The 18423-nt window shown below is 48.3% G+C and overlaps 4 protein-coding genes across 4 annotated transcripts; 3 read left to right on the top strand and 1 right to left on the bottom strand.

Moving 5' to 3' along the window:
* Nucleotides 1-65: 65 nt before the first annotated feature.
* EYB26_005321 (uncharacterized protein) lies at nt 66-3886 on the bottom strand (the record flags this gene model as incomplete). The annotated part of the gene is made up of 5 exons (XM_054264607.1): nt 66-1469; nt 1526-3013; nt 3069-3443; nt 3492-3527; nt 3584-3886. 5 exons carry the CDS (start codon nt 3884-3886, stop codon nt 66-68), a joined length of 3606 nt encoding a protein of 1201 aa, XP_054120582.1.
* A 916-nt stretch (nt 3887-4802) lies between these two features.
* EYB26_005322 (uncharacterized protein) lies at nt 4803-5742 on the top strand (the record flags this gene model as incomplete). The annotated part of the gene is made up of 2 exons (XM_054264608.1): nt 4803-4938; nt 4994-5742. The coding sequence occupies 2 exons, from the start codon at nt 4803-4805 to the stop codon at nt 5740-5742; spliced, it is 885 nt and encodes a 294-aa protein (XP_054120583.1).
* Nucleotides 5743-8068: 2326 nt separating this feature from the next.
* On the top strand, nt 8069-10378 carry EYB26_005323 (uncharacterized protein; the record flags this gene model as incomplete). Its single annotated transcript, XM_054264609.1, has 6 exons — nt 8069-8107; nt 8177-9418; nt 9486-9746; nt 9798-9927; nt 9978-10252; nt 10319-10378. 6 exons carry the CDS (start codon nt 8069-8071, stop codon nt 10376-10378), a joined length of 2007 nt encoding a protein of 668 aa, XP_054120584.1.
* A 1254-nt stretch (nt 10379-11632) lies between these two features.
* Nucleotides 11633-18271, top strand: EYB26_005324 (uncharacterized protein; the record flags this gene model as incomplete). Its single annotated transcript, XM_054264610.1, has 6 exons — nt 11633-11738; nt 12025-12123; nt 12375-16039; nt 16176-16397; nt 16453-18105; nt 18158-18271. 6 exons carry the CDS (start codon nt 11633-11635, stop codon nt 18269-18271), a joined length of 5859 nt encoding a protein of 1952 aa, XP_054120585.1.
* Nucleotides 18272-18423: the final 152 nt, after the last annotated feature.

The following is an 18423-nucleotide window of genomic DNA, read 5'->3' on the forward strand; positions in this document are numbered from 1 at the left end:
GCCATTTTATATACAAAGTCAAAGAAAAATCATTTAAAAATACAAAACCCATCTCATTCAATTGATTAAGAACCAGCCTCAGTCTCAATATCAGGCTCCCGACCTGTCAAATCGCCCATGCCAAACTTCTTCTTCGCCTTCTTCAACGCAAATGTAGCCTCGTGCTTCGCAAACACTGCATTGCGGGCTGGTTTCCATTGCATCAGGCCGCGTTGTTGGCGTTGTTCGGTGCGCTTGTTGGCTTTGTTGCCTGATTTAGATGATGATGCACCTGATGAAGAAGAAGTTGTTGTCGTTGTGGTCGTGGCTCTTCGTGTGCTTTTCGCGTGGGTTGAGTGTTCGTCGTCGTCGCTGCTGTCGCCTTCATCATAGTCATTAGTTTCGGCATAGTCGTAGGCTGATACATCGTTGTCGCCTGTGTTGTAGAAGTTACTGCTTGATCCGTTGGCCTGCTGGTCGACATGGTCCTTTGGATCTTCACCAAATGAGCCACTCCAGTCAACTCCATCCTTAGTAATCCAGCGTTGACGTTCCTTTGGATCAATATCTCGTAAAACATCTCGGCCTTGCACGAGAGACTTTTCATGGAGCCTTTGAATATTTTCTGGAGTTTCAGCAATGACGTGACGTCCGCGAATACCTTCGGCAACGCAAGCTTCCCATGATTCGAAAGTTTCGCGCGAATTGTTGTCAACGACAAACTTTTCGTGTGACTCGTCCATACCAGCTGAGAATCGGCCAGTGAATTGCAATCGACCGACTTCCGTCAAGTCCTTAAGGCAGTCCAAGTTGAGTGTTTTGTAGTTGTCTTCCGTGACATAGTTCTGAATCAAGCGGTCTGGGCGCTTGGTCGTCCAGATCGGAATGTCAATTTGTGTCTCCTCGTTATCGACGAGATGCTGCAACCACAGAACGGCGTATGCTGCAGCACCTCGCTTGTTTGTGACATGGAACTCAAACACAACTGGTGACCGGTAGCGATACTTGACTGGCAGGCGTGGTGCTGTCATAGCGTCAGAGAATTCGAAATACTGTCCACCATTTCCACCACTCTTGCAGGCGGATCGTGGCAGCTTTCCAGTGCTACCACCAGTGCGCATACGAATCTTGGCAGTTTGCGCATAGTTCTTCAATGTTATACGATTTGACAGGAATTCAAAAGTGCCAACATCCCAACCAAGCATGTTTGGAGGAAGCTTGGTCTCTACGCTTCGGAACAGTAGAGATATTCTGATACGACCGAAACCAATTCCTCCATCGAGTGGGTACCAGCGCGTCACTTGGGACGAGGTCTGCATCAAGTCAGAAAGTCTTAGGGAAACCACACCGAGGATTGGGTCGTGCTCTCGATGTCGCTGATCACGGACAGTGACGGTAACCAGTGCAGAGCGCCAGTCACGGACGAATCGTTCAGTTCCTGCATTGAAAATAGGCTTGCTGCTAACTGCCTTTGCACGGGTTCGATACACCTGATCCTAGTTAGCTAGCTTTGATGCTCGTTGCAATTTTGATGGGATTGTCTTACCAATTGGTCATTAAGCAGAATTGTGCAATAGCTGGTAGGCAGGTCCTCACCCTGCTCTTCAGTGTTTTCTCCGTATGCCTTAGCCGGTTCAAACTCTCTGCCTTTGCGATTACCCTGGCTACCATAAATATCCTCCAATTGAAGGTTGACAATCTGGTGCACCACAATACTGCAAATCCCACTGGGCCACAATGGGTCGGGCGGGGTCGTAGTGATTGCCTCTTCTTCTTTTGTATTGATAACCCCCTTGTTATCTTGCAGCGAGGGTTCACCCCGAAGAGTGACTGGAAGTTCCGGATCTTTTCCGTCAGTTCGCAGTTCAGGTCGTACACGTGGCTTGCCAAAATAGCCGACTTCCCAGCGCAGCTCACCAGGCATGCTACTGCCCTCATCCATGCCTTGTAATTTCGACACTTGAGGGTACATCTTGCCAGGATGCTGGATCAATTCCTGGATGGAAAGTTCCACTTTTCCTACAATGTCATCTGCAGAGTTGCGATCCGAGTCCCACAGCTCGATACTGAGCTGCTCATCAGCCTTGATCAACTCTGGAGTGACCAAGAGCGCGGCCGTCTCCTCCCAAACCGGATTCAAATCATCAGTAATTACACGAGTGCAGTACATCGGCTTGCCATATTTGGAGAACGAAAGGTTAATGTATGGGTCACTACCACCGCCGTCAGAGCCCCTGCGGTCCTGCTTGCTGAGGCCGATTGCTCGGTGAATACGGATCCAGAAGATACCCAACGCTGAAGTATCTTTCTGGATATCATCACCCTTGAGCATCATACTCAAATCCAAAGACATAGACTTGGGTGCCACATACAGACTGGCAGCGGCTCCGATGGCGTAGTTGACAAAGTTTGAAATCAACGGCAGATTCAAAATGTTCACTCCTCGTTTGAGAAGAGGAACACAACCAGCACGTACATGTGGCAGACCCATCAAGCTGAAGGTCAATGTCTTGGCAAATGGAGGCTGAGGAGTCATCTGAAGTCGCACACGAACGGTACCAATAAGCTCAATCAACTCGGCAAAGATTGGGAAAGGTACGCCAAAGAGGCCCTTGATTCCCAGATAGAACACGATTTGCATGTGCATGTTACGTGCTTTAGCAGAAGTGGACCCGTCGGTTGGTTTTGCATGATACGCAAAAGACACCTCGAAGTTGTAATAATTGCCTCCTTCCTCATCAGCGGCAGCCTCCTGAGGATCCTTGTTTATCTTATTTTCCTCACGGACATTGCGCTTCAAGTCTTCGACATGTCCATCGGGTAGAGATCGGATGCTCAAAATTCTAATAGGGTTGTTTCCCTGGCCAATCTCAGCGACGCGGACGTTCTCGATAACACCGGGCAGCGAGGCCTGCATAATATCTTCGATGGTATCCGCAACACCAGCAAACATCTCAGGGTTCAATAAGCCCCAGGTGACGGTCAGAAACGCATTCATCCATTCTACAGACTCGGGAAGAAGGTTTGCAGTTGCCTGTGAAGATGTCAATATTTTCGGCTCAGTCAATGTGCAAGGGAGATGAACGTACGGTTTCGCCTCGGAGCTGCTCGCTACGCCATTCAGCATCCCGACCACTGCGGATAAGCTCTTTAACCCAAAGAAACACTCCTGATGCCACGCAGGCAGCAAGAGGTATAAGTCCCCAGAGTGACCCGCCAAATGTCCGTCCTACTATGATAATAGCGAGGAATATGCCGGCTACCAGGCCATTGGCTCGTTTCTCAATGTCATCGAACATCGGTTGGAAAGTTATCGACGGTGTCGGGTGGAAGAGAATGTTCGTCTTTTCGCCGTGGATAGGGACATCGGAGGTTGTGCCTTGGGCCACGGGCTCTGGTGGAGAGGTGATGTCTTGGATGTGTCGGTATTCTGAGAATTCCTGGTTCGGGTCGGTTTTGATATTCTATCAATGTCAGCAACCTCTCAAAATACTCCGCACCCTTAAGCATACCGTTGGTTTGTTTAGATTGGCATTCGGAACAGTGAGCTGCAATGAATCGGTTTGATTAGTGACTTGTCTTGATGCAGTACTGACATATATACCTTTGGATTCTTCGATTGCTCCAAGTAGTGTTTCTGAACATCTTCAATCTCGATTTCTTTACCCGTCACTGGATCTGTGACCCGTCGAGTCCCTTTCTTCCGAATGTCTTCTGCCTTTTGGTCGAAAGACTCACCCTGTTCCTGGGCGCCTTGTTGTCTACGCTTGAATTCCTCATCGATACGCTGGTCTCGATCTTTCTTCTCCTTGTCAAGCTTCTCGACAAACTTGTGGATGGTAGGAATTGGATTGGCGGCGCTCCAATGGCTGGCAGGGCCATGCTGGGCGCTTCCTTGGGACACCATTGTCAACCGCCAGCAGTGGGAATTGAGGTGAGCCAAGATGTTGGGTCAATTGACGAGTATCAAGTAGAGATATCCCCTCTGAGGGCGCAATGGAGCATAATTTTCAAATATAGACATGTCCAGGGGCCTCAGTAATATACTACGAGTAGTAACCAAAAACCAGGCAAGCCGACTGATATCATCGACCTCACAACAGCGCGGCTACGTCATCGGTCTTCCCCAGGCGACCCACCGCGATGACGGCTCACGGTCTGCGCGCATCACATCGCTCACTTTCGGATGATCCTTGATCAATGCGTGTTCTTACATCTAATAGTAGATCTAAGAGTAGATCTCCCTGCATGTGGCTGGATACGCAAGGCCTTAGTAAGAGTAGCGTTGCCTCATCGAGGATGAAACCAACTGAATGATTGATAAATGTAGATATGAAGCGACTAGTAGATTATCAAAACTATCGCGAGCGATTAGTTATTGCGATTATTGTACAGCATGTTACTCAGCCGCGATGTGGTGTAGAAGATCGTGGTCTAGACAGGCATGGGGCTTACTTGCTGTCTATCATGTCTGCTGGATGCATGGTGATATCAAAACAGCATCAATGAAATGCTCATACAGTTGATCTTCGCTTTGCGTTTCGAGTCGGTCGGAGATGCATTCAGCTAAGGACTGGTAAACAAAAAAGTCCAAAAGGTCTACAAAGACAAGACAAAATCAGGCGTCGATAATGGATAATCGATCTTGAGTGAATAACGAACGCTAGCCCCTTTCAGTTAGATCCAGACCGTAAAGTGAACACACATCGACGTCAATCGGGCGTGATCGCCTCAGTCGGTTTCTTATTGATAGTGATCTACGGATTCGGTTTAGAATCAACAAACAACTTTGTCGAATTTTGAGGAATTGAAGATAGGTCTACATGTCGTCCGCAGAAGAGTCGCCCGCGCAAAAGGCCGCGCGCCTACGTCGCGAACGCCGTGAGGCTAAAATTAAAGCTGGAGGAAGTGCACGACTGGACAAAATTACGAGTTTGAGCGGACGGACGCCTGCTAGTAGTATGATTTCTTCGTTCGAGTTGACAATGATTCAGTCTAGTTAACACGCTTCAAGTGCAAGATGTCTCCCCTTCACCACCGCCTCAACCACACCCTCAGGCTACCCCAAACCTGCCTACACAAACACAGCCAGCGCAAACCTCACCTCAACCGACCATCCCGCCAGCAGGAACAGCGCCTGAAGCCGACCCCGAAACTATCCGTGCGCAACAAGAATACCTGAGAGCCCTCCTACGAGCTAACCCACCCGAACAACAAGCCCAACAACAAATCGACCAAGATCCCATGATGAAGGTTCTAAGCTCCATGCTCGGCGGCATGCCCGGCGCCGAAAATACAGCGCCTGGTGCGGGAATGGCACCGCCTAATCAGGGTAATTTAGGAACGAACGACTTGACCTCGGCTCTGGGTATTCCGCCATTGCTTTCCAACATGATCTTTGGTGGAGGAGCCTCGCAGCAAACGCCGGAGGAGAAGAACAGAGACAAGATTTTGAAGTTGCTGCATACCTTGTTTGCGTTGTTTGTTGGTGTTTATCTGGTTACACTTCTGAGCTCGGCTGTTACGACGTACGGTGCTAACCCGCCACCACCTGCTACGGCACAGAACCCGTTTGTGATTTTCATGACTGTCGAGCTGTTGTTGATTGGGGCCCGGATGGTTCTGGGAAAGACTCAGCAGGGGACTTTGGCTACTGGGTTACAGATTTTCAGAACACTTGTGAGGGATGGGAGTATCGTTATTTTTGCTCTTGGTGTTGCGTGGTGGTGGAATGGCGGTTGGCAGATATCTGCAAGTCAGTAGAGGCTTTATGTATGAATAGTCGATGCTTACAATGATGATAAAGAAATGAACCACTGCATCTTTCTATTCGATCTTCTAATATATATATCTACTACCTCGTGCTCTACCGAGCATCGTACCTTACATGCATAACGTGGGACCAGGAACGCAATAATACCACTGTTATCGATTCAGAAACATCGCATACCTAGTATGACATACTATTTATATCCGTAGAAGTGCCGCGCATCTGATACAGTTACACAGTATACAACCTTTTTGTCAGGTCGTAGATAGTTACTTTTATACTCCATACATGTTAACTTAATATCCAACTAGTGCCGGCCCAACGGATGTTCTTAATATCTTTCTAGCTCGTTTAAGCTTGTCTTTTATCATACGCTAGGCCTGGTTGGGGCAAAGTGTTGGCTTTTGAGATGCTCGGCCCCATATTTTTAGTTTCTTGGATACCTGTCACAACAGTACGAATACAGAGTACTCGAAGTTTGCATATAACGTGTATATAGATATATATATTGCATTGAATATACATATTTTCTTTTTTATTCTTTTGGATATAGCCTAAATTGCTAATACCTTACAGTCTTCTGTTTTAATTGAATCATGTGATGAAATGATCGCTGCTTACCCCACATCGTTCAAATTACATACGGTATTAATTCCGTATCACCCCTTCCTCTGAAAACGGACTCGATCGGAAATCCCGTCTGGTACGAACAACAAAGTCGCACTGATCCTGAAACCAGCTAGCTGCTCATAAAGCCAAATTCCGATATCGATGATTGCGATTCCGACGGTTAAAGAATTATTAGCATTTGCGTGCCTCGCAATAAACCCCGTACGACCGCGACAAGGTTTCCGGCTTTGGTTCCTTTACCCCACGCGATCTTTGGACTCGGTAGTATTTTGTACATTGTATTGCCCGTGTATTGAAATATGGTATTAATTACATGACCGTAACACCGAGAAGTACAAATAAGTACATGTGCCTTGTTTACCCCTCACCATAACATGGTACATAGCTGCTTATATTCCTAGTTAGGCATCGTAGACATACATTATCTATATACTACGTAGAGGACAAGGCTGTTGCTGTGTCGCAGAGCGATTTCTAGCTAAAGAACGCTCGGGCCTCATCTCATGTAGGACAAATTATCTGTCGAACAATCCATATGGACTCGTCAGATCAGCTCGGCTCAGTTCTGGCTTCGGAGAATAAGAACCCCGCGGGGAGGCTACAACCACTCGAGTTGTTCCCCAGAAAAAAAACAATTCTAAAGCCAATATGAGAATATCATTTCGTCCGAGAATGTTTAAAACAAGATTGAGACCCTATCAGTCCATACCCGAGCTTAGCATCCCGGCTATAGTTCGAGCTGGGATTGTTGTTATACCCCCGGAGTAATGGAAGCTATTGAGTTGTCGAAACAGAGCGAGAGCAAATCAGGCCTGCTTAACCATAGGCAGCCCCGCATTATTACACTGGAACGAAATCTAATGATATAATCGTCGCGACACTAGTTAGTGAATACAAACTTAACTGCATCGAGTCGTGAGATTGAGGTACGTACCGTGTCTCCGTCTATACTGCAGGGAATTTTCTCCATCTCTCCGTAGCCCGTCCCCGTACCATGAATGCACCTTGTCAAACTGGCCACTCAATCATCAAGGCATCTAAGTTGCGCGGAGTCTCTGATTGACTAGTCCCAGTCAATAATATAACTGTGTCCAATTAACCAAGCGCCTTTGGTCTCGGCACCAGTCAGCGTTGACTCCAGGTTCGATTTGCCCCGGGCCTTGCTTCGTCGGACCCCGTACTATTCCTTTGATGTCTCCATACTGAGCTTGTACATATATAAGAATGGTTCATCCCCCTCTCAGCCGCAATCTGTTGTTGCTTCTTGATTTGTTTCTACATTTTCTTGTCTTTGACAACTCTCCTCTCTACCCTCTTTACCTCTATATACTACGTATATTGAGGCAGGCGCATCCCTACGCGACACCGGACACATTCGCATAGAGTTTGTATTGGAATTGTTTGTCAATTGAGAAATAATCTGTTCAACCGGTTTCAATACAAAAGGATTGCGAAGGATTACTTGCATAAATTACGCGCTGTAATTTTGCAGAGGTAAGCTTCCTTTTTCGGTGTTCGAGCACCCCTCCTTCCCTTATAGCGTCGGCAAAGTTACGCTGTGGGTAATGTTACTTCCGATGACGGGTCCCTTCGATCTCAACACTTTTGTTTTCCTTTCCCCTGCACTTCTCACTGACTTCGCTTCACCATAATACAGAATACGAATTTCTTTGGACACCATCAGTCACCATGTCGGAAGGAGATGTCATGCCTCCTAAGGGCCCAGTGGTAAGTTCCTCACTTTGGTCATAATTAGCTGGACAAAGGGCATTGGAGACTAATAGATAATCCGAACAGGTCGCAGAGGCCCATGAAGTAGACACCTTCCATGTCCCCCAGGCTTTCCACAAGAAGCACCCTACCAGGCCACATCTGAGTTTTGGAGAATACAAGAAGCTCTATGAAGAATCAATTCGACAGCCCGACGTCTTCTGGGCTCGAATGGCACGCGAGCTCCTTACCTTTGAAAAAGACTTCCACACCACACACGTCGGCTCCTTCGAGCACGGAGACAACGCCTGGTTTTTGGGCGGCAAGCTGAACGCTTCTTTCAACTGTGTTGATCGCCATGCCATCAAGAACCCGGACAAAGTGGCCATTATCTACGAGGCCGATGAGCCCAGTGAGGGCCGCAGCATCACATACGGAGAGTTGCTCCGCGAGGTATCCAGAGTTGCTTGGGTGCTCAAGTCGCAAGGTGTTCGCAAGGGTGACACCGTTGCCATTTATCTTCCTATGATTCCCGAGGCGCTCGTTGCTTTCTTGGCTTGCGCGCGTATTGGTGCCGTCCACTCCGTGGTTTTCGCTGGATTTTCATCCGATTCATTGCGTGACCGCGTTCTCGATGCAAACTCCAAGTTTGTCATTACTGCCGATGAGGGCAAGCGTGGTGGAAAGATTATTGGCACAAAGAAGATCGTCGACGAGGCTTTGAAGCAGTGCCCCGACGTCACAAATGTTCTTGTCTTTAAGCGCACCGGCGCCGATGTCCCATGGACCAAGGGTCGTGACTTGTGGTGGCACGAGGAGGTCGAGAAATACCCCAACTACATTGCTCCTGAGACTGTGGACTCCGAGGATCCTCTTTTCCTTCTATATACGTCCGGTTCTACCGGTAAGCCCAAGGGTGTCATGCACACAACTGCCGGTTATTTGCTTGGCGCTGCCATGACTGGCAAATATGTCTTTGACATCCACGACGATGATCGCTATTTCTGCGGTGGTGATGTGGGTTGGATTACTGGCCACACCTATGTCGTCTACGCTCCTTTGCTTTTGGGTGTGGCAACTGTCGTGTTCGAGAGTACTCCTGCCTACCCTAACTTCTCGCGTTACTGGGATGTTATTGAGAAGCACAAAGTTACTCAATTCTACGTTGCTCCCACTGCACTTCGTCTGCTCAAGCGTGCTGGAGATGAGCATATTCATCACAAGATGGAGCACCTTCGTGTGCTCGGATCTGTTGGTGAACCTATTGCCGCTGAGGTTTGGAAGTGGTACTTTGAGAGTGTCGGTAAGGAGGAAGCTCACATTGTCGATGTAAGTCATTTCTGCAAATTGCTCTGATTAAATTATCAATTACTAACATTTACTTCTCCAATTTCAGACTTACTGGCAAACCGAAACCGGATCAAACATCATCACTCCATTGGGTGGTGTTACTCCTACCAAGCCTGGCAGTGCATCTCTTCCATTCTTTGGCATCGAGCCCGCTATTATTGACCCTGTATCTGGCGCTGAGATTACCGGAAACGACGTTGAGGGTGTTTTGGCTATTAAACAACCATGGCCCAGCATGGCTCGTACCGTCTGGGGTGCTCACAAGCGTTACATGGACACATACCTGAATGTGTACAAGGGCTACTACGTGAGTGATTTTCGAGCGTATTGCAAGCTCGTCTGCTAATGATTTCTGCAGTTCACTGGCGATGGAGCTGGCCGTGACCACGAAGGATACTACTGGATCCGTGGCCGTGTTGACGATGTCGTCAATGTTTCCGGTCACAGGCTTTCAACTGCTGAGATTGAAGCTGCTCTCCTTGAGCATCGTAAGTTCTCCAAATGAACGTGGAAATGCAAAATGCTAACTTTATCACAGCTATGGTCGCGGAAGCCGCCGTCGTTGGTGTTGCTGATGAGCTCACCGGACAAGCTGTAAATGCCTTTGTCTCGCTCAAGAGTGGCAATGAATCTACCGAGCAAGTCCGCAAAGACCTCATCATGCAAGTACGGAAGTCAATTGGACCTTTCGCTGCTCCCAAACAAATCATCCCCGTTGATGACCTTCCCAAGACTCGCAGTGGCAAAATCATGCGTCGTATTCTCCGCAAGATTCTTAGTGGCGAGGAGGATAGCCTTGGCGATACTTCTACGGTATGCTTCCCCCCCTGTTCCAAATAATAAACATGTTGCTAATTGTGATCTTTTTTTCAATTATAGCTCTCGGATCCTAGCGTCGTGGACAAGATCACCGAAGCAGTCAAAGCTCTGCGCAAGTAACCAGAGCCATTATAATAAAACGACATGGGAGATGAAAGAAAATCAGACGATTGACGGAATTAACTCAGCCTTACCTGGCACTTCCATCCAGGTAAATGCTTGTAGGACCGGCTAGGTTCTTAAGTATTCACTTCAAAAATGATATTGGATCCGGGCTTCTGTATTACCCTTTTCCCTTTTTGGAGCTTACCCATGGTATAGACTTCATGTGTCTTGTCTTGAGAGGTGGGCTTTTTTTTTGCTTTTCTCTATTCCTACCTGATGTTGATATGCGAATATGATACCTTTTTACATTGTGAGATTCCCTAGAAACAGTAGAGGAGCTGATGAGGCCTAATATTGGAAAGGTAAGAGGTGCATTCAAAACGTTTTAAATTTATGCAATTGATGGATTCAATTTGATTGTGCAGGTCAATGTTTGAAGTGCCCATGAAAGTATCTCAACAACCATCAGGCTTTTGCCTGGGTGATTAGGCAGTCACTGCTCAGCCACTAGATAACACAGACAACAACTGAGCTGCTGTTCACATGACCAACAATAATTAGCTGAATACTATGTAACTAATAGAGATACACTCGTATATTTATAATCATAGTTGCGGTCACGGTAGGCAGTTATATCAAAAATGAATCTGATTGGCTCACTGGAGGAGAGGACTCCTATGACGATGAGTCAGCCAGTCACATGACTACATATACCGCACTTTCATTGGCCAGCCGGACTGCGCTGCTCCCGTACTTTGGGCCTCTGGCAGGAGCCCAGCAGCTGTGTTGTCCTTTGGCAGGCTAGCCGCTTAGACAAACTGCGGCCGCCAACCTTCTTTTAACTAACATCCAACCTCACTTTCTCTCTCTTCTTGCCTCCTCCCACCTCCTCCTGCGACCTTCCATCTCCTTCTTCTTTCTCGTCTCACGGCTTATAATAATAGCCTGTGATTGTGCTTTTTCTTCTTTCCGATTTTCTTTTGTTCTTTTTATTCCCTAAAACGCGACAATCTCGTTTGAAATTGACGCTATCTGAGCTCGAGACAGACTAAGAGGAAAAAAAAAAACCCGCGTCGCGACTCGACTTTGAATACTCGCTCGCATTTTCCTCGATTCGAAAGTTCACTGAAACCTCGATACAGGCTTATTCTAATACTCGGCTGTTGTTTATCTGGTCGAAATCGCGCTTATCGGCGAATTCTAGCTCGAAGTTTTTCTTCAAAACAAACCCGAATGTATTAAGGAAACCCTTCCACACAAAACATCATCATGTCGTTCGGTGGATTTGGTGGCTCGAATACCTTCGGGCAAAACACTCAGCAGCAAAGCTCTGGCTTTGGTGGCTCGGGATTTGGAGGATCAGGTACCACCGGAGGTAGGTTTTCAGAATTTTGTTCCTAGTTCTATGTATCCCTGTCTTGCGTTTTGCCTTTTCGCCTCATTGCGCCTCCCCGAGGCTCGAATTTCGCCTTCCATATGTTGTGGCGCTGGTGTGCTCGCGACGAAGTTTCCACTTGCATCGAGAGCGATGGTCATCGTCAAAACAAGTGTCACGACCTCGCGACTCCTAGTGTCCGTTTCGATTTTATGCGAAATCGACCTGTCCCGTCTTAGTCCCAGTTCCAGTTCAGTTCTCTGACAACGGTACCTATCACATATAGGATTCGGAAGTAACACGACTGCATTTGGTGCTGCCAATACCGGAACTGGGGGAAGTGTATTCGGGAGCAACACATCAGGAGGCTTCGGCTCCGGCGGAGGTATGCAATGCCAATAGAATACATGAAACGTCATGTCGGCTTTTCTGGTTACCAGTTATCATCCATCGAGCTTGGAAAGCAACCTCTTCGCTTTTGCTACAACGTCTCGGACTCGAGCCAGGGCCTTGTCAGGATTGTCGATGATTATTGAGCTACCATAAAGCTTTACCATGTCATTTTCATGCACTGTTAACGCACTTTTATTGTAATACATTGTTTTGTGGATCATATACTAACGGCTATTATTACAGCTTTCGGTAGTAACCAGACGCAAACAAACTCCCTTTTTGGTGGCAACAAACCAAGTGGCTTTGGCTCTACGGCCACTACTGGAGGAAGTCTCTTTGGCAGCAATACCGCCACAACAACATCGAGTGGATTTGGGTCGGGAGGTTTTGGATCCACGGGCACTGGTACCACTGGTGCATTCGGCAGCAACACCGCCGCAAATGCCAATCCTTTTGGAGCAAAACCAGCTTCTGGTTTCGGCACTACTACTACCACTCCTAGCACAGGCTTTGGCGGCACTGGAGGTGGTTTTGGTCAGACGACAGCCCCTGCTTTTGGAGGTGGAGCTGGCGCCGGTACTGCCTTTGCCGGTCAGACACCAGCCCCAGAAGGAACAGCAAATCCCCCTTTCAATCCAGTGACGGAGAAGGATCCAAACTCGACCACAAACAATGTCTACCAGAGCATATCATATATGCCACCTTATCAGCGCTACTCCTTTGAAGAACTTCGCTTAGCAGACTATCAGGCTGGCCGCCGTTTCGCAAATGCAAGCGGTCAACCAGGCGCTTTTGGTGCTCCAGCATTCGGTGGATCAGGCTTTGGTCAACCAGCCACTGGAGCCTTTGGAACTACTGGCGGTGGTTTCGGTACAGCTGCTACTAGTGCCCCAGCATTTGGCGCTCAAACACAGACCACCACTGGTGGATTCGGCACTAACACAACCCAGACTAATTCTCTGTTTGGACAAAAACCAGCAACCTCTTTGTTTGGAGGTAACACCACCGCTACTACCCAGCCAAGTCTCTTTGGAGGTACTACAGCTACTACAGGTGGCTTTGGCGCCGCCAACACTACCAACACCACGAGCACAGGCTTTGGGGGAAGCTCGTTGTTTGGAAACCAGCAACAGCAACAAAAGCCTGGCTTGTTCGGTAGCCAGACTCCTGCTACTACTACTACTACGGGTGGTTTTGGAAGTACTCCTGGCTTCGGAACAAACACAAATGCTACTTCCACGACTACTCCTTTTGGAAGTTCTAATACCACTACAGGCTTCGGAAATGCCCAGCAAACCGGAACTACTTCTGCTTTTGGCGGTGGCTTTGGCCAACAGGCCCAAAACCAGGCTAAACCCGGCCTCTTTGGAAACACTCAACAGCAGCAAGGTGGAACAGGGCTGTTTGGGGGGAGTGGGACTACAGGCACGTCTCTCTTCGGAAATACTCAACAACAACAGCCACAGGGTACATCACTCTTTGGAGGAGGTCAACCTCAACAGACCGGCGGCACTGGCCTTTTCGGCGGCGCTCAACAACAGCAAGAGCAAAAACCTAGTCTCTTTGGCGGTCTGGGCACTAATACGACGACAACTACTGGTACTTCTGCTTTTGGCGGCTTGGGTGGCAATCAACCTGCTCAAACTGGAACGACCAGCCTGTTTGGCAGCAATCAGGCCCAGCAGCAGCAAAAACCCAGTTTATTCGGGAACACCGGCGGAACTTCATTGTTTGGTGGAAGTGCAACCGCCCAGCCAACCGGATCTCTCTTTGGAGGCCAGACACAGCAACAGCCAACAGCCGGCTTTGGTACAAGCATGTTTTCTACATCTCAACAGAACCAACAGCAACTGCCGGCTCAACAGCAGGCACAGGCTCCAGCTCCGGGAAGTTTCCAAGCTTCACTTCTTGAAGGCAATCCGTACGGCAACCAATCCATTTTCTCGGGTTTGCCTGGTCAGAACGCCCCCAGTCCGGGTCCTCTTGCCACTCCTCTATCAGCCAGCATGAGACAGAAGCAGCGTACTCCTCTTCCAATTTATAAAATAACACCCAATGCTGCCAACCGCCTTATTACTCCTCCTCGACGCCAAGGATATGGCTTCTCGTACTCCACATATGGAAGTCCGGCAAGTGCTTCGAGCGTTTCTAGTTTCAACGGAAGCTTGCTTGGTAGCACCAGCCTCCGCGGAGGTAATGTCAATGGCAGCTTTGGACGTAGCTTTGGAAAGAGCTTCTCCACCAGCAATCTTCGCAAGTCATTTGATCCCGACAGCGACAGTGTCCTCGCTCCAGGCGCTCTCACAGGCTCCGCTTCTCGCTACTCCAGCGGCAGCTTGAAGAGGCTGACTATTGATCGAAGCTTGAGAAATGATCTCTTCCAGCGCCCTTCTGCATCGCCAGCGCCAATCACCAACGGCGAGGATGCAGCACAGTCTCCCGACAAACTCAAGAAACGTGTTAGCTTCGAGGCGCCAACTAATGGAGCTTTGGTTCGTGCTGAGACAGAAAGTGCTGAACCTACCGCCGAAGAACTTGGCTTTCTACGCTCCATTCGCAAGGGCGAGCAGGTCAACGGCACGAATGGAACTGCTTTGGGTAAAGCCAAGAAACCGGAAATGGAACAAGCCCGTGTGAGCGAACTTGCTGTTGTACCAGAAGCTGGTGTACCAACAACAAATGGAACCTCAAAAACCGGTGTCACCGTCGACCCCCAACCTGGCGAATACTGGATGAAGCCCTCTCGGGCTGAACTGAGCAAGATGTCACGAGACCAGCTCAAGCACGTTGAAGGCTTCACTGTCGGTCGGCAAAAATGTGGTCAAGTTACATTTGATCGCCCGGTTGATCTTACTACTATTGATCTAGACAACGTTCTCGGCGGTATTGTGCAGATCACCGTTCGCTCCATCACTGTCTACCCGGATGAAGCGACGAAACCCCCTCGCGGCAAAGGTTTGAACGTGCCTTCAACCCTACGAATTGAGAACTCTTGGCCTCGTGGAAGAGATCGCAAGACTTCTTCAAGCATCATCAGCGGTCCACTTTTCGACAAGCATGTTGACCGCCTCAGCAAGGTGACTAACACTGAGTTTGTGACCTATGAGAAAGATACCGGTATCTGGGTTTTCCGCGTTGCTCATTTTACCACATATGGTCTTGAATATGAAGACGATGAAGGTGAGAGCCTCAACCAAAGCACATTGAGTGCGGGCCCTGACACTCCGACTCCGAAGGTTCGGCGAGATGCAGGAGATCGAACCGCCGAGACCACTGTTAACTCCGAGTTCGATTCGACTATTTCGTTCGACGATTCCATTGCTGACGACACATTCGATTTTAAGAAGCGTAAATTGGTACCTGGGGCTTTTGGACTCGAAGAAGGAGGAATTGAGGATGAGGAGATGAGTTTGGCGGAAGAAGACGACGATGGATCTACGGTGGAGAACGACATTACTGGCTCGGTTTCCTTGCAAGACGTTGACGACGTTACTGAAAGTATTACTTCTGATGTATCTATTGATGATGGGGATATGGAGATGGCGGGTTCTTTTCCCGTACCTCGTGGTGATGATGAATCTGAAGATTTGACCGATATTGCACTGCGCACCTCGCATTGGGGAACCCCCTCGAAGCCAAGCCTCGACCTTAGTGGTGATTGGGCCGACCAGCTACAACGAACAATCAGTCCGCGAAAACAGAACCGTGACTTGTTGCGAGAGAAGCAGGCCGACGCTTTTGTCGACAGAAACTCACCAAACAAAAGACCCGAATCACGCGCGACCACTGCTGGCAAGACGAAGTCTATTACTTCGAGCATCGATTTGATGAATTCGCTCTTTGCGCACAAGGGTGTTCAAGCAGGATCACTAGGGAAGAAGCAGAAAGGACAATTGAAGGCTTTTGAGGTTTGCCCCCCATCTACTCCTGTCGTTCCAGCATAATGTATTTAGGAATTCTCGACCTTATGCTTGAATTCACATATAGCTAGTTATTGTAACTCAGAATGAAATTGTGATTGAAAGAAGCTAAATTTGTGCACAGTTGTCTCATACGAAAACGCCGAAGACTTTTGCAAGCAGTTCTTTTGAACTGTCTTCTGACGAAGCCGCTTTTCATCGTACACGCAAACCTCGTTGGGCAAATAAGGATGCTTTGGTGATGATCAATGATGGTCACAGTAAGGTTCAAAGTTCGGATCAGCCTTGGTCAAGCGGTATCTCTCTTGGCGAGATTGACGTACTTAGATTTGCCGATGCTGCAGAGGTTTGTCTTGTCACAACAATCCGAAGTAGTTCCTGGCTAACCGATAATGAATTAGTCAATCGATGTTCTAGAAGCCCAGCGGCGCCAGTCCTCAATTCGTCTCATTGACAGCGCACCATCTGCTCGTATCAACAGTTTCGACTTTCGATCATTTGTGCAATCTTCTACTGGGCCTGAGCGATACGTCTGGCAGCTTGTCAATATTCTTTTCAACGATGAGATTGAAGATGATATCTCGGCTGGCGTACCGCCACAACTTCGCAACAACTTCTTGCATCGTATCAAGAAGGACCGTCTTAGTCGACTTTGGGAAAACATTGTTCGAGAGAAGCACGGTGAAGATGTGGGAAATCTTGTTCTTCCTGAAGAAGTAGCTATTGCCTACCTCACGCAACATCGTGTTGAAGATGCGTGCAAGATCCTCGTGGATAGCGGAGATCTTCACCTAGCGACCATGCTTGCTCAAATTGGCCGAGACAGTGTTATTCGAAGCAACATGCAAAAACAGGTTGAATCATGGCGTCAACACAATGTCTACTCCGAGTTCAGCGAGCCAATCCGGGCTTTGTATGAATTACTTGCAGGCAACGCTCTTAGGTCGATTGGTCGCTCCTCAGGCGCCCTTGAAGACCGCGCGTCTACCTTTACACTCTCAGAGCGATTCGAGCTTGACTGGATTCAAGCTTTTGGCTTGCGGCTATGGTACAGCATCACGGAAGACGAGCCTCTTGAGGTTGCTGTTGCACGTTTCTTCGAAGATATCACCACAGGTGACGAACCAGCATTCCCGTTCCCGGCACACTTGGAACAAGAACTCGCTGGGTTGCATCAAAACGCCAACTCTCGTTTCTTGGAGTCTCCTCTTTGGGTCATATTGAAAGTCTATGCTGCTACGACATCGACGAATGTGGCTTCTGATTTGAAAGTCAATCTTCCTGATGCGATATCACCAGAAGCCGTGTCTGGTAATCGGCTGTCGGGCCGTTTGTCATTCCAGCTACATCAAGCCCTTGTCACCATAGTCGGCCAGAACGATAGGGTTGCGATTGATAAAGCTCGCACGGATCAACTCACTTGGAGCTATGCGTCGGAATTGGTCGCTTCCAATGCCATGGAGCCAGCCCTTTTTGTCTTGCTTCACTTGTCACGGGCTGGTGACAGAGAACATGCCATTAAAGAAACCCTTGGCCAGTTTGCTGCTTCATTACCAACTCCCTTGTCTCAAGATGGCAAGCCTGACGATGTATGGAACTATCTTGTTCAAGCCTTGCAACTACCCGAATCATGGATTTGGGTCGCCAAGGGATTATACGCCCGGTACAGCGGTGACTTTGCCAATGAAGTCGGCTATCTCATTCGCGCCAAGAACTGGAACGAGGCACACTCGACATTATGTCGTGTCGTGGGACCGCGAACCATCATCGAATGCGACTGGAGTATCTTGAGTCAACTGCTAAACGGATTTGGAGAATCACCAGACCGAAAAGTGCGTGGTTGGAGTAGTGGAGGAGCCGTGTATGAGGATTACTTGCGACTCGTTACGGCGCAGGGGCCACGAGATACGAATGTGCTGAAACGTCTGATTGCATCGTTGGGTTTCATGGGCGAGAAGATTAAGCAGACTTCTGGCCTGGAAGGGTTGGAGGAACGTGTTGCTTTTATGGAGATGAGCCGTGTTGTTGCGGGATGGAGTGCGCGGGAGGAAGACGTAAGTTTATCTTATCTTATGATGGATTGAATCCCCTGCTAACTGATTATAGGGCGTGGAGTTGTCTGCTATTCTTAGGTTGCCTTTGACAGGTGATGCAAGGGTAGCACATACAGCTGAGATTGGCCGTCGCTACTACAGCATGGTCATGGCTACTGCTCATTAGTGCCTTTCTACTTCTTATGATGTGTATGTGTGTGTATGTGTGTGTTGAATCTTGGATTCGATTGAGCGTTATGTCTCGAACAGAAGAAAAAGTGTACTATAAAAATCAATATTAATCTAATTACTGTTCTTATAAACCATCCCTATGCATAA

The sequence above is a fragment of the Talaromyces marneffei genome, chromosome 4, assembly GCF_009556855.1.
Source record: "Talaromyces marneffei chromosome 4, complete sequence".
Lineage (NCBI taxonomy): Eukaryota > Fungi > Ascomycota > Eurotiomycetes > Eurotiales > Trichocomaceae > Talaromyces > Talaromyces marneffei.